This window comes from Callospermophilus lateralis, chromosome 6, assembly GCF_048772815.1.
Source record: "Callospermophilus lateralis isolate mCalLat2 chromosome 6, mCalLat2.hap1, whole genome shotgun sequence".
NCBI classification, from domain to species: Eukaryota; Metazoa; Chordata; class Mammalia; order Rodentia; family Sciuridae; genus Callospermophilus; species Callospermophilus lateralis.
The window spans coordinates 96,026,086-96,042,037 of record NC_135310.1 but is presented as its reverse complement, the minus strand read 5'-3'; the positions used below and the strand labels follow the sequence as shown (position 1 = coordinate 96,042,037).

Below are 15,952 nucleotides of genomic sequence, written 5' to 3'. Positions count from 1 at the left end.
CATGCCGGCAGGCCGCTGGGCCCCTTCTCCTGGACACGCGGTCTCTTATTTACTTATTTTTATGTGGTGCTGAGGATAGAACCTAGGGCTTTGCATGTGCTAGGCAAGAGCTCTACTGCTGAGCCACAACCCCAACACTTATTATAGAGATTTTATTTTTTTTTTAATTTAAAAAATTTTTTTTTAAATGGAACTGATTTTTATACACTGATTTTGTATCTTTCAATATTTCTAATTTATTAATTCTAACAATCCTTTTTTTAAGAGAGGGAGAGAATTTTTAATATTTATTTATTAGTTTTTGGCAGACACAACATCTTTGTTTGTATGTGGTGCTGAGGATCAAACCTGGGTCGCACGCATACCAGGCGAGCACTCTACCGCTTGAGCCACATCCCCAGCCCCATTATAGAGATTTTATACTTCATTGGTTACACTTATTCCTAGAGTTTTATTATTTTTATAGCATTTGTAAATGGGATTAATTGCTTGATTTCTTTTTTAGGTAATTTGCTATTAATGTATAGCAGTACTACTGATTTTTGTATGTCAATTTAATATCCTGCAACTTTGCTAAATTCATTTAACAGTTCTAATAGTTTTTGGTGGTGTCTTCAGAATTTTCCATATAAAAATCATGCCACCTGCAAGTAGTGACAATTTGATTCCCTCCTTTCCTATTTGGATGCCATTTTTTTCTTTCTATTCTTGCCTGATTGCTCTGGCTAGGACTTCCAGTACTATGTTGAACAAAAGTGATGGAAGAGGTTTCCTTGGCTTGCTCCAAATCCTAGAAGTTTTCAGCCTTTCTCCATTCTGTATGAACTTGGGTGTGAGCTTGTTATATAGGGCTTGTATCATGTTGAGATACATTCCTTATGTACCTAATTTGATCAAAGTTTTTATCGTGAAGAGATTTTATCATATGCCTTTTTTGCATCTATTGAGATGATTATGTGATTTTGTCCTTTATTGTTCCATAAACACACAAACACACACACACACACATTTTTTTTTTTGTGTGTGTGTGTGTTTGTGTGTTTGTGGAACAATTGCTGTAGTGCTATTAAGGATCCCCTCTTGGTCACCATGAATGACCTTTAAAATGTGCTGTTGGACACCATTTAATTTTCCCATTCTTTTCTAAATGCTTTTTTGAGGCAGTTCTCACTCTTAGGAAAGATTACCTCACTCTGCTCCATCTTATATGAGACTACTCAAATCTTACCCATCCTTTGAATCCTAACTTAATTCCGTTGCTTTTGAATGCCTATTTGGGTCCCCTTAGCCAGAAATCATGTGCTTGTTGTATCATTAATTTAGAATTAAAGCTTTAGTACCCTGGCTATTTCTTGCTCTTATATTCAGATTATTCAAGTTTATTTATTTTCATAGATGTTTGCCTGATCTCCACCTAAATTTTTAGCTCTTTGAAAAAGAAACAACACTTTATAGTGCTTTGGATAACTCCATATTGCCTGAGAGGTTTTTCCATAAATACTTTTTAAAAATTCATGGAGAATTTGATTTAATTTGATATGACTCTATTGAGAATAAATATTTAAAAAATATTTTGTTTGGTTACTTTGAAAAGTTTGTGTTTACTATCTTAATATAACAGTTAGAAAAAATCTTTATAACATTTCTTAGTAAAACAATATTTTCTCTTTAAAATAGGAAGTTTAAAATATTTTAACTTAAGAATCAAAACTAAAGTTACCAAATTATATTGTTATATTGTGTGCATGAATTAATATGTAACAGCAAATCTCACTATTATGTATAATTATAATGTACCAATAAAATATATGAACTTGAAAAAATTTGAACTGCCAAATATTAAAAATGTATCTAGTAAAACTAACCAATTTTTTTAAAATAAAGATGATCAGCTGGACAGAGTGGTGCATACCTGCAGTCCCAGCTACTTGTGAGGCTGAGGCTGGAGGATCACAAGTTTGAGGCCAGCCTGGGAAACTTAGTGACATCTTGTCTTAAGATAAAAATAGAAAGGTCTATGGATTCAGCTCAGTGGTAGAATGATAGAGCACTTGCCCAACATGTGCAAGGTCCTGGGTTCAACACCTAGCAAACCCCCTAGATCAAATGTCTGCATGATCATGGCCTTCCTTTAACTCAATGTTTTTTTCCCTTCCTCTCTAGGAGGGAGTTGATATTTATGGTGTGCTAGTTATGTGCTAGGCACTGTGGAGGCCTCTTCATTTCATTGACTCCTCATTATTGCCTTTATTGGGATGTGCTAGGAGATTCCTAGATAATTCTGCCTCTGAGACCATAAGTCTTTCTTGACATTTAGCCTTGTAATAGTCCTTGGTCACTAGAATGTCATGTTGCTTTTCCTGTTTTTCTTAAGATGAATTTTGAAGATTTTAACAAAAGGAGGAAATGAAATAGAGACATTTTATAAAATTTATATCTTCCATTATTGTTATAATTTTTTTAATGTGCTATCATGTTGTGATATGTTCATTAGAAACTATGGAAAGCCTGCCTCTCAGCATTCCAAATTAGAGAATAAAGTTTGTGGTTAGATTGCATCACTGTCAATCATTCCAGGTTAAAAAAAGATGGGTTGAACCAGGCATGGTGGGGGACACTATAATCCCAGTGACTCAGGAGGCTGAGGCAGGAGGATCCCAAATTTGAGGCCAGCCTGGGAGATTTAGTGAGACCCTAAGAAATTAGTGAGATCTTGTCTCCAAATAAGGAATAAAAAGGACTTGGCATGTAGCTCAGTGGTAAAGTGCCTCTGGGTTCAAACCCTAGTACCTTTACTTCACCCTCCAAATAAAAGAAAAGGAAGATAGGCAGATCTGCCTCAGGGAAAGTAGTAACTTTTTTTTTGGTCTACTTTTCAAGACTGATGGGTGAGGCATATTGTGATTCAACATATAAAACATTTCGAGGGAAGAAACTTCAGCAATAAAGAACTAAAAATCCATTGTAAATGCTTTTTGCTTATTAATAGTATCTTGAATAAAAAAATAAAAAAATTTTGTTGAATATAAACCTCATAGATATCTTAGAGTTCTTATATTTTCACTCACTGCCTCATAAAAATATTACTTATTGATTTAGGACTTAACAAGAAGAATGGAGTCTTACTGGATGTTGGCCAGAAATCCCCCTAAAAGAGATTCTTAAATACATGCTTTCCACATAAGAGAACCCGAGGTTCAGGGAAATTAAGTTGCTTGTCCAAAGTTCAAGGTTAGGAAATGACAGTTATATCTGTTTCTCTGTTTTCAAATTCAGCTGCTGTCTGCATGCCTTTAGGTGCTCAGAAAGCTTGAGAGTCACTAAACTTCAGAACTATTACTTGTAATTCACTTTGTCTCTGAGTTTCACTTATGATTTGACAAGTATTGAAGAACTCCGAAAAACAAAACAAAACAAAACAAAAAAAACTAAAGCAAGATGTTTATTCCCAGGAGTTCTAGCTAATGCCTACTCTCCATTACTATTTATGACTATTATAAAGTTATAAAGAATCTAGTAGACATGTAACCACATTCTTATTAAATATCCCTATGGATTTGAAATTGGGGAAATAAATGAAGACTAAAACTAATTTTTTTTCATATGCATAAAGTTTGTGCATTACCTGCTGTAACTCCACATGACCAAATACACCTGAAAATGAGAATCTGAAAATAGCAATGATTCCTGAAACTGTCATCTGTTGTGTTTTGTACTCATTTCTGTACTATTATGAAAACAAAGAACTTGGCCAGAAAACACCCCATGTGTTCGAAGAACTTGAATAATTGAAATTCTCCACTAGCAAAATTTAATTTCAATGGAAACCAGAGGCTGCTTGGACCATAAAATATTCTTCCCATTAGGAAAAATGTGTAAGTAGCTTGAATATAGACTGTTTCATTCAAAATGCCAGTGTGGACATGAGTTCTTGTCCTGAGGGAATAGATATGAATAAAAGGAAATTTACACTATGGATGGAAAAATGTAGGAAAAATGGATATATTTCCAATATCTGCTAGTCTGAAAATTAAAACACACACACATTATGGAATCTAACTTGGCTAAGTGTCAACAATGTTCAATAGCTAGAATTTAGTAGTATTAAAACTAATTCATGTAAAAATGCAATTTGCCAATAATATGGGGAAAAAGAAATTGAGAAGAGATTTATAATTTAAGAAAGTTTATATATAAGCTTTACAATAATAAATTATAATCAATAACTTATATAGTAGTTATTAATCATAAACTACTATAGGAAAGAATTTTGATAAGGAGAAAAGAGCAAATAAGCAATTTGCACATATAAGAAAAGAAACTGGTCATATTATTTATCTTGAAAAATGTTTGTGAGCCAGAATTCTGCTATAACATTTTAATGACTTCCCTGGATTGCAAAATATTCTAACCGAAGTCCTAGTCTATCGTGTACCAGGGTCTATCTTTGCTTAACTTTGTGTTCAGAATTCTATGAAATTTTCTGGCATCTTTTATCAAACTTTCTGGGCTTTTATTTTGCAATCTTATTACTATAGCTATTCCTATTTCTACCTATCTATCCGCCTGTTTTTTATATCTCTACATAATTTATTTATATTCATATAAGTATTATCTATCTATATAAATACACATCCATACAAACTTTGGTTTAATCTCCCAAATTTTTATCATTTGAGCTTTACACTTTAAAAACTTAGCTCGCCCTACTTTCACATTCACTAGCCTTTATGTTACTTGTCCTATTATTTCTTTCAGTTCCTCATTGCTATTGCTTTTGCAGTAATACAGGTGCTCTGCTCATCTTGGTGAAGTGATTTGTTGAAGTAATACAGGTGCTTTGCTCATCTTGGTGAAGCTTTGAGCTGTGTTTCCTGGATTCCCTGCTGCTGTTCTGGAAGTCCCAGCTGGGATTAAGGGGAAGATAGCTCAAATCTTGAAGCACTCTTAGCACTAGTTATTGCACAGGTGAGGAGTACCCAGGACATTGTTGAGCTCCCTCAGAGGATGAGCCATAGTTTCTCTAATTGGTTGGACATTATTGCTCTTTATTGATCCCACTGGACTTGGGAACATTTTTACCTTTTAAATTTCTCTCTTCCCTCTCTGTAGCTGATAAAATAGGCTGTATTGTTGTTGTTGTTGTACTGGGAATTGAATTCAGAGGTCCCAGTCCTTTTATTTTATTTAGAGACAGGATCTGAGTTGCCTCGACTGGCCTTGATCTTGGAGATCTTCCTGCCTCAGTCTCCTGAGTCACTGGGATTAAAGGCATTTGCCTCCACACTCAACGGATAGTTTTGAATAAGATGGAAAAGCACAAAGATACAGTATTGTTCTAGAAGGGAGTTATAAATCAAACCTCATTTGGTTAACTACATTTAGCACAAAAGATCTAGAGCACATAGACTACACAGACAGGGAGTTTAGAGTTAATACGTTAAAGCAATCCTAAAAATAAAGCTGTATTTTTGTACTAACTGGATCTTGATTATTATCCTGTCTGTAAAATACAATGTCCAATATAGTAGGAACAGAAGAAAGCAGACTCTACTTTTATTATATGTATTTCTTATCTTTATTTTCTGTAAAGAAAAATTGACTTTGTAGTTCCTAAATTTAGTTAAATTGATGGACAAAAAATGACTTGAAATTCAGCCTCACCTTGTTCACAGTAGATTCCAGTGGTTCCTAGAGGACAGTAACAGGTGTATCCATGAGGCAATGAAATACAGGTTGCTCCCTTGCTGCAGCGGTGTGGAGGGTCGTGTTCAGGATCACAGGAAGTGACTGTCTCTGTGCAGAATGCTCCTTTCCACCCTGTGGGACAGTTGCAGCTGTAGGTTGAGAGAGAAATTAGCACTTGAATAGAGCTGGATATACTCTTGTTATCACTCTGATGTAAAGTTTGCAACGTTAATTAGGTCCCAAGATTACCTAGGTGCATTGTGATTCAAGCAATCAAGATCAAAATTGTCAAAGGAAAGCATTAATAACTGGTTATAAGATTACTGAACTCCATAACAAGTATTTAAAAAGGTTCAAAGCATGGAAATAGAACATTTTATGAAAATCATTTCTTTCTTTTTATTTTTTGGTATTGGGGAATGGAGTGCTCTACCACTGAGCTATATCCCAGCCCTTTTATATATTTTTTTTATTTTGAGACAGGGTCTTACTAATTTGCTGAGGTTGGTCTCAAACATGGCAATTCTCCTGCCTCAGCCTCCAGAGTTGCTGGGGCTACAGGCATGTGCTACTGTACCTGGGCAGAATAATTTCTTTTGACAAAACCACACTGTAGGTCCCTCTCCTTTTCTGCACACCACCAGTGGGAGGGCTGGGTCTGGAGTTTCTGCCTCTTAACCTTAAATCTGGAGAAAGGAGATTCAGCAGGATTACTTGGAGAGTTTCTTATATGTTCCCTTGTACAGGAGAACACAGAGGCCTAGCTCTTGAGGAATCTTGCCAGGGATGTGTCACATATAAGTGAATCTCAGGGAAGGTATGCAACACTCTTAGAAACATCAGACAGAGGGCATAAAAAAGGGATCATGCACAAGAGCTGTCCTCCTGGCCAAAGGCTGCCTATCAGCTTCTGCTTGATGCAGACTATGAGGGCTGGCAGGGAGGACCCAGTTGGAAGAGAGACCTTGCCTGGGTTTACAGTGTAATACTGGGAGAGGCCCAAGTAAGGGAGTTGCTGATGGACTGACCAAAGGTAGGAGTTACCAGGCAAATACAGGGCACTGGCTAATTTGAAATGTCTGATAAACATTGATTTTTTTTTTTGTACATGTGTAAGCATATCTGATACTGTATTTGAATTTCAGGTAAACAGTATTTTGGATATGCTGAAAATTATTTGTTGTTTATTTAAAATTCAAATTTATCTGGGCACCCTGCATTGTCTCCTTTTCCCCCTAAATCTGGCAGCTCTCATTAAATAACACAGTAGAGTAAGGGTCAGCTTTAAATCCCTGCCAGAGAGGACTAAATCTATTTAAAATAGTACCAAAGAAGCACATTCTAAGATAGGGCATGGGGTCTAGGGTTAGAAACCAGTAGGCTGAGGAAAAGCAACAGTGGATCACACCTCCTTCCCACCACCTTCCATTCAAACCAGAGTCCCTGGCTGGGTTTCAGGCACCAGTCTTGAAGAGGCAAGTATTGATCAGTATATTGAAGTGGGTCCTTTAAATTAATGAGTTGTTTGAAAATTAACATGTTTATTTGTCAAGTAGAAACAGAAAATTCAGCAGGCTTCCCCATGTTTCAATTTAGGAGCACATAAATGTTGAGTCCCCTATGCAGGTACAAAAAAGAGAGTGATAAACACAAGCAAATTTACTTTATGAGTACATCCATGAGTCCTGGGTCACTTTTTTTTTTTTAAATGCATGACAATTATTTTATTTAACACGTTGATTTTTGAAGGAACAGTAACATAACTATTTCAAATCAAACACACACATAACAAAGGGTCACTCTTTTTTGTTCTCAATGTATTACAACGGTCATTATTTGCTGGCAAACTATAGATATAGATAACACCAAGAGCACCTGGGGGATTTGAAAAGCATCACCAATATATAATTTCTACTGTAAACAAGTCAAGATAAGGCAGGTAGAAAATGTAAGTCTCTGTAATTTTGTGTTTTCTTTACTCCAGTAGTTAACTCTCACAGATTCTATGGATTGAAGGTAGTTTGTAACCTTTCTAGTTGGATCAAACTATATGACACACATTATATGCCATATAGAAGGGAAATGAGGACAATGGGCACTTTTTCTGTAAACACTGTTAACATCATTTACCACTTTACAGAAACAACAGATAAAAATATTATAAAATTAAAACAAATCACCTGATCCACTTCTGATTATGGCAAAGCTATTTTTTTACCACTTAGCATGTATCTTACTACTATTTTGTTTAACCAAGTTTTACGTTTTTTTTTTTTTTTTTTGGCACTGGGAATCAAACACAGAGGCACTTTACCACTGAAGTATATCACCAGTCCATTTTATTCTGAGACAAGTTCTCCCAAAGTTGCTGGCTTTGAACTTGCGATCCTCTTGCCTCAGCATCCTGAGTAGTTGGGACTATAGGCACATGCCGCCTTGTCCAGCTAAGCAAATTTTACATTAAAAATGCTTTGCATAGTGTTTTATAGTCTCTTGTTTAAAATCAATTTGAAGTACATTATGCATAACATGTATAAATACAGTTTAAAGTTAACGATAAAATGAATGTCATTGAACCTACTTTACCCCAAATCTCCCAGAGAATGACCAGGACTTTGAAGGTCACATGTGTGCTTGCCCTGAGCCTCCTGACCTATCCTGCAGGGAGCTGACATTGTCCTGAAATGCGAGATAATCACTCGCTTCAATTTTTATTCAGAGTTGGTTTTAGGATCCACCTGTGTAGACCTGGTTCATTGTCATTGCTATATAATTTGATGAATAGAGGGTCATAATTTCTGTGTCATTGAAATTTAATATTTCCTTTTATGGTTTGAATTTTGTGAGACCCTTATTTGTGAAATTCTTCCATATTACAAGATCAAATAGTTGTTATATGTTATCTTCCAAATTACATTTTGGTCCTTTACATTTAAGTCTTAATACGCCTAAAGTTATTTTTTTGTGTTCAACATGAGGTGCAGTTAGTTCTCCATGTGGACAACCAATAGTCCTAGCACTCTGTTAAACAGTTCGCCCCTTTCCACTGATGAACCATGTTCATTTATGAAAGGCCTAGATCTAGTTTAGACTAATATCTGGGTCAATATCACAGTCTTCATTTCTCCAGCTTTAGAAGTCTGAATGTCTAGAGCAGCAAGTTCTGCTACTTTGTTTTTCTCTTGAGAGGTATATTAACTATTTTTAGCCTTTTTCTCTTTCAGGTATTTCCCCTTCAACTAGTTCAAATTGTAAGATAGACAAATTTACCTAATGTCTCTGTGTAAAATGGCATTTGTTTCTCATTTATTTTTATACTGTGCATGTAGCTGTTTTTGGTGCTATGCCTGTGAGGAGATTCCTATTCCCTATTTCCTATTCCCTATCTCAGATAATTCCATGGTAACCCATGTAGCCCTGAAAGGGTAAATTTAAAGTCTCCAGATTTCAGTAGAATTCAGGGCAAAGCCAACTCTGAGGCTTACACCTCAGGATCTTGCTTTCATTTCATTTGGGCTCTGTAAATGGATTGTTTTCATTTCAGATGGAAGGAAATATTCTGAAAGTATACATTTTATATTTATTCAGATTTGAGTATTTTCATTTGGAATAATCACTCAGTATATCTAATTCTCCACAAAATATGCAAAGAAAACTTCCTAAAAATAAACCTAAAAAATCTTTACAATATTTATAAACATCTTTCCATGTTTATTAACTTCTAATCCAATCTTACATTTAATAATTGAATATTATGACATTAAATTGATGAAATAAAATTCATTCTCATTGTTATTTGTGAGATATGTTATGTTTTTAATTTTCCATTTTCTATTAACAATATTGTGATAAAACTCCTGTAGCTAATAGATCTTTGGATACCTTCAATCATTTACTTAGGAAAAATTCAAATGTCAACATGACTTCTCAGCTTTAGATGCATATCACAGCTTGCCCACCATAATAATTGTACCAATTTATATTCCCATTATCAGCGTATAAGAGTGCCCCTAAAATAATAGGATTATATGTAATTGAAAATGTGGATCATTTTTACAGGCTTTTTGAACTGTACTGACCTAAAAATGATTTATTAAAGTAAAAATGATTAAGGGTCTACATACACATATTTATAAAAGATATACTCATTTTGAATTCCTATTTTCCTTTACTACTTGATAGTATAAATCAAATTTATGCCTCATAAGGATTCATTTCTACCATATATATGTATATGTATATATATATTTATTTTTTATATTTTTAATTTTTTTAAAAAAATTTAGTTGTAGATGGACACAATACCTTTATTTTATTTATTTGTTTTTATGTGGTGCTCAGGCTCGAACCCAGTGCCTTACACATGCCAGGGAAGCATTCCACCACTGAGCCACAAACCCAGCCCCCCTATATATAATTTTAGTGACTATTATGTAGACTGCGTTAGGTTAGGTCATAAAGGGTGGGCAGAAGACCTGTAAGGAATGAACTCTAGCTCCAGGAGAGGGGAGACTTGTAGGGTAAAGGCCAGCCAGATTGCAGTTGCTCAGGTGTCCAGTGCATAACACGGAGAGGTGCTGCTCGAATCCAGGAGCCAGTGGATGAAACACGAATAACATGACCAGCAACTTGTTCACCAATGCACTGATAGTCTTTGGTTCCAGGAGGAATTTAAAGTGCAAATTTTCATCTCTTTGGAATTTATGGCTAGAAGCATGAGGCACATCCATAAAAAGACAAACAAATATCTTTGGGGCATTAAACAGTATGTTTAGATGGGTTGTGATGAAAGAAAACATATACTTGTTGCATATAAATAAATAATTAGTTTTCAATAAAAAAATGAAAAATTGTATAGGATTTTCTAAAGTGAAGCAGAATACCACAGTTGATTTTGATTATTGTTTAAAGATCACAAGGAGCAAAAATGTGTAAAGACCTTTTATACAAAAAATAGAAGGAGTTACCAATTTCACAAAAGAAATAAAACTATAGTAAAAACACTACTTAAAATTCTTAAAAATTTAAAAATAAAAATAAAAAATTTATTTTTAAATGATGATTGCACCCTCTAGTGGTTCATTTTTGTCATTTGAAAAAAGACAAAGTTAAGAGCAAAATGTCTCACTGTCTTATTTATAGACAGACCTTGCAATGGTAAAGTATTTATTTTATTTTATTTATTTAAAATTATTTTGAATATTTGAGATATAATACATAATGTTATTGAAATAAAATATTTATTCTATTATTAGAAATAGCTTAAATTATATTAGGCATAATATAATATAGATGCTGTAAGCCTATAAAATAATACTTAAATTAACTAGAACCTCATATAATTCTTCTCAGAGTTTTTATTTCAAATGGTTAGTTATAAGAAGAAAAAGTCAACAAATAAATGACTTAACATTACATCTCAAAGCCCTAGAAAAAGAAGAACAACTCAACACCAAAAGCAGTAGAAGACAGTAAATAATTAAAATCAGAGCTGAAATAAATAAAATTGAAACAAAAGAAACAATTGAAAAAATTGACAGAACAAAAAGTTAGTTCTTTGAAATAAATAAATAAAATTGAACAGACGCTTAGCCATGGTAACGAAGAGAAGGCTAGAGAAAACTCAAATTACTATGAAAACCGAAATATCACAACAGACACTACAGAAATACCAAAGATAATTAGAAATTATTTTGAAAACTTGTACTCCAAGAAAATAGAAAATATCGAAGTCATCAACAAATTTCTAGAGTCATATGACTTGCCCAAATTAAATCAAGATAATATACACAATTTAAACAGATCAATTTCAAGTGACAAAATAGAAGACGCCATCAGAAGCCTAACAACCAAGAAAAGCCCAGGAACAGATGGATACACAACCGAGTTCTACAAGACCTTTAAGGAAGAACTAATACCAATATTCTTCAATTTATTTCAATAAATAGAAAAAGAGGCAGCACTTCCAAACTAATTCTATGAGGCCAATATCACCCTGATTCAAAAAAAACAAAAAACAAAAAACAAAAAACAAAAAAACAAAAAACAAAACTTCAGACCAATATCTCTAATGAATATAGATGCAAAAATTCTCAATAAAATTCTGGCAAAGTACAATAATACATCAAAAAGATAGTGCACCACGATCAAGTGGGATTCATCTCAGGGATGCAAGGTTGGTTCAATAAACAGAAATCAATAAATGTAATTTATCACATCAATAGACTTAAAGATAAGAACCATATGATCATCTCAATAGATGCAGAAAAAGCATTTGACAAAATACAGCACCCCTTCATGTTCAAAACACTAGAAAAATTAGGGATAACAGGAACATATCTCAGCATCATAAAGGCTATCTATGCTAAGCCCCAGGTCAACATCATTCTAAATGAAGAAAAATTGAAGGCATTCCCTCTAAAAACTGGAACAAGACAGGGATGCCCTCTTTTACCACTTCTACTTAATATAGTTCTTCACTGGCTAGAGCAATTAGACAGATGAAAGAAATGAAAGGGATACACATAAGAAACGAAGAACTCAAATTAGCACTATTTGCTGATGATATGATTCTATACTTAGAAGATTCAAAAAATTCCACCAGAAAACTTCTAGAACTAGTAAATGAATTCAGCAAAGTAGCAGGATATAAAATCAACACCCATAAGTCAAAGGCATTTCTGTATATCAGTGACAAATCCTAAGAAAGGAAAATGAGGAAAACTACCTCATTTACAATAGCCTCAACAAAACAAAACAAAACAAAACAAAAATAGTTGGGAATCAATTTAATGAAAGAGGTGAAAGATCTATACAATGAAGACTACAGAACCTTAAAGAGAGAAATCAAAGAAGACTTTAGGAGATGGAAGATCTCCCTTGTTCTTGGATAGGCAGAATTAAGATTGTCAAAATGACTATACTACCAAAAGCACTGTACAGATTTAATGCAATTCCAATCAAAATTCCAATGGCATTCCTCATAGAAATAGAAAAAGAAGTCATGAAATTCATCTGGAAAAATAAGAGACCCAGAATAGCTAAAGCAATCCTTAGCAGGAAGAGTGAAGCAGGTGGCATCACTATACCAGACAGTAAACTATACTAAAGACCAACAGTAACAAAAACAGCATGGTATTGGCACCCAAACTGACTGATTCAGAATAGAGGACACAGAGATTAATGCACAAAACTACAGTTATCTTACATTAGACAAAGGCACCAAAAACATGCATTGGAAAAAAGATAGCCTCTTTAACAAATGGTGCTGGGAAAATTGGAAATCTATATGCAACAAAATAAAATTAAACCCCTATCTCTCACCATGCACAAAACTCAAAAAAGGGATCAAGGACCTGGGAATAAAACCAGAGATGCTGTGTCTAATAGAAGAAAAAGTAGGTCCTAATCTCCATCATGTGGCATTAGGCCCCAACTTCCTTAATAAGACTCTTATCGTGCAAGAATTAAAATCAAGAATCAATAAATGGGATGGATTCAAACTAAAAAGTTTCTTCTCAGCAAAGGAAACAATCTGTGAGGTGAATAGAAAGCCTACATTTTGGGAGCAAATTTTTACCCCTTACACATCAGATGGAACACTAATTTCTAGGGTATATAAAGAACTTAAAAAGCTAAACACCAAAAAAACAAATAACCCAATCAATAAATGGGCCAAGTACCTGAACAGACACTTCTCAGAAGATGATATATAATCAGTCAACAAATATATGAAAAAATGTTCATCATCACTAACAATTAGAGAAATGCAAATCAAAACTACTCTTAAGATTTTATCTCACTCCAGTCAGAATGGCAGCTATCAAAAATACAAACAACAGGGGCTGGGATTGTGGCTCAGCGGTAGAGCACTCGCCTAGCATGGGCGGGACCTGGGTTCCATCCTCAGCATCACATAAAAATAAAGGCATTGTGTTGTGTCCATCTACACCTAAAAAATAAATATATAAAAAATACAAACAACATTAAGTGTTGTCAAGGATGTGGGGGAAAAGGTCCATTTATACACTGCTGGTGGGACTGCAAATTGGTGCAGCCAATATGGAAAGCAGGATGGAAATTCCTTGGAAAATTGGGATAAAACCACCATTTGACCCAGCTGTCCCTCTTCTCAGTCTATACCCAAAGGACTTAAAGACAGTATACTACAGGGACACAGCCATACAGATGTTTATAGCAGCACAATTCACAATAGCTAAATTGTGGAACCAACCTAGATGCTCTTCAGTAGATGAATGGATAAAAAATGTGGCATAAAGACACAGTGGAATGTTACTCAGCAATAAAAGAGAATAGAATCATGGCATTTGCAGATAAATGGATGGAGTTAGAGAAGATAATGCTAAGTGAAGTTAGCCAATCCCCCAAACCCAAATGCTGAATGTTTTCTCTGATATAAGGATGCTGATTCATAGTGGGGTAGGAAGGAGGAGAATGGAAGGAATAGACAAACTCTAGATAGGGCAGAGGGGTGGGAGGGGAAAGGAGGGGGCATGGGGTTAGAAATGATGGTGGAATGTGATGGACATTATTATCCAAAGTACATGTATGAAGACACAAATTGATGTGAATATACTTTGTAAACAACCAGAGATATGAAAAATTGTGCTCTAGATGTGTAATATGAATTGTAATGCATTCCCTTGTCATATATAAATTTAAAAAAATAATAAAAACAAATGGTTAGTTATATGTGCAAAGATTTAAAAACTTACTTTCAAATATCAATATTACTATCTTACATCATTTTTTCTGTTTGTTGGTGGTGCATGATAATTATGCATAAGAGTGAGATTCATTGTTACATATTCCTACATGTACACAATAGAACAATATAATTTGCTCAGTTTCATTTCCTAGTGCCTCTTCTTTTCCTCTCTTTCTCCTGACCTCTAGTTCCCTTCCTCTACTTTACTGGTTTCCCTTCTATTTTCAAGAGACCTCCCATCCCCACTTTTTTTACCCTCTCTTTAGCTTCCACATATGATAGAAAGCATATGAACCTTGACTTTCTGAGTTTGACTTACTTTGATTAACATATGTTCTCAAGTCTTATCCATTTTCTTGCAAATGGCATAATTTCATTCTTCTTTATGTCTGAATAAAAGACTAATGCTCCTCAAATTATTCCATGAACTAGAAGTTGGGTTAACACTTGCAAATTTATTCTATGAAACTAGTATTGTCCTGATACCAAAACCAGACAAGAACACATCAAGGAAAGTAAACTACAGATCAACGTTCCTAATAACCATAGATGCAAAAATACTCAATAAAATATTATCAAGTCAGGGGGCTGGGATTGTGGCTCAGTGTTAGAGCGCTTGTCTACCATGCATGAGGCACTGGGTTTGATCTTCAGCACCAAGTAAAAAATAACTAAGTAAAGTTATTGTGTCCATCTATAACTAAAAAAATATATTTTAAATTAGCAAATCCTATCTTAATAAAACATTAAGAAGATCACACATTATGACCAAGTTGGTTTCATTCCAAGGATGCAAGGATGGTTCAACATATATAAATAAATAAATGTAATAAAGTGAATTACGGAAAATCACATAATTTCAATAGATGCAGAGAAACCCTTTGACAAAATTCAACATTCATGATAAAAACACTGAAGAAACTAGGAATAGAAGGAACTTACCTCAAGATTATAAAGGCTATCTATGGCAAACCCAAAGTCACCATCATAGTGAAACTGAAAGCATTTCCTCTAAAATCAGAAAGAAGAAAAAGATGTCCAATCTCACTACTCCTATTCAACAAGGTACTTGAAATTTTAGCCAGAGTAATTAAGCAAGAGAAGCAAATAAAAGGGATACAAACAGAAAAAGAAGAAGTCAAATTATCACTGTTTACAAATGAAATGATCCTATATTTAAAAGATCCAAAATAGCTCCACAAGAAGACTTTTATAATAAAGACAGCAAAACAGTAAGACACAAAGTCAACATATAATAATAGTATCCTATACACTAATCATGAATTTGCTGAAAAGAAACCAGGAAAATAATTCTATTCACAATAGCCTCAGGGGAAAAAAAACTAGGAAAAAAATCTAACGAAGAAGGTGAAAAACCTCTACAATAGAAATTATAGAACCCGGAAGAAAGAAATTGAAGACACAACATGAAAAGGTCTCCTATGTTTACAAGTATGTATAATTAATAGTGTTACAAGGGCCATATTAATAAAAGCAATCTATAGATTCAATGCAATCCTGACAAAACCAATGAAA

The 15,952-nt window shown here is 34.2% G+C and overlaps 1 protein-coding gene across 1 annotated transcript in view; it reads right to left on the bottom strand.

Moving 5' to 3' along the window:
• Eys (EGF-like photoreceptor maintenance factor) overlaps nt 1-15,952 on the bottom strand; it is a 1,514,165-nt gene that overhangs the window by 28,265 nt on the left and 1,469,948 nt on the right. Inside the window, 1 exon segment of the mRNA XM_077109730.1 lies at nt 5,665-5,837. Coding sequence (XP_076965845.1) covers nt 5,665-5,837 — 173 coding nt within the window.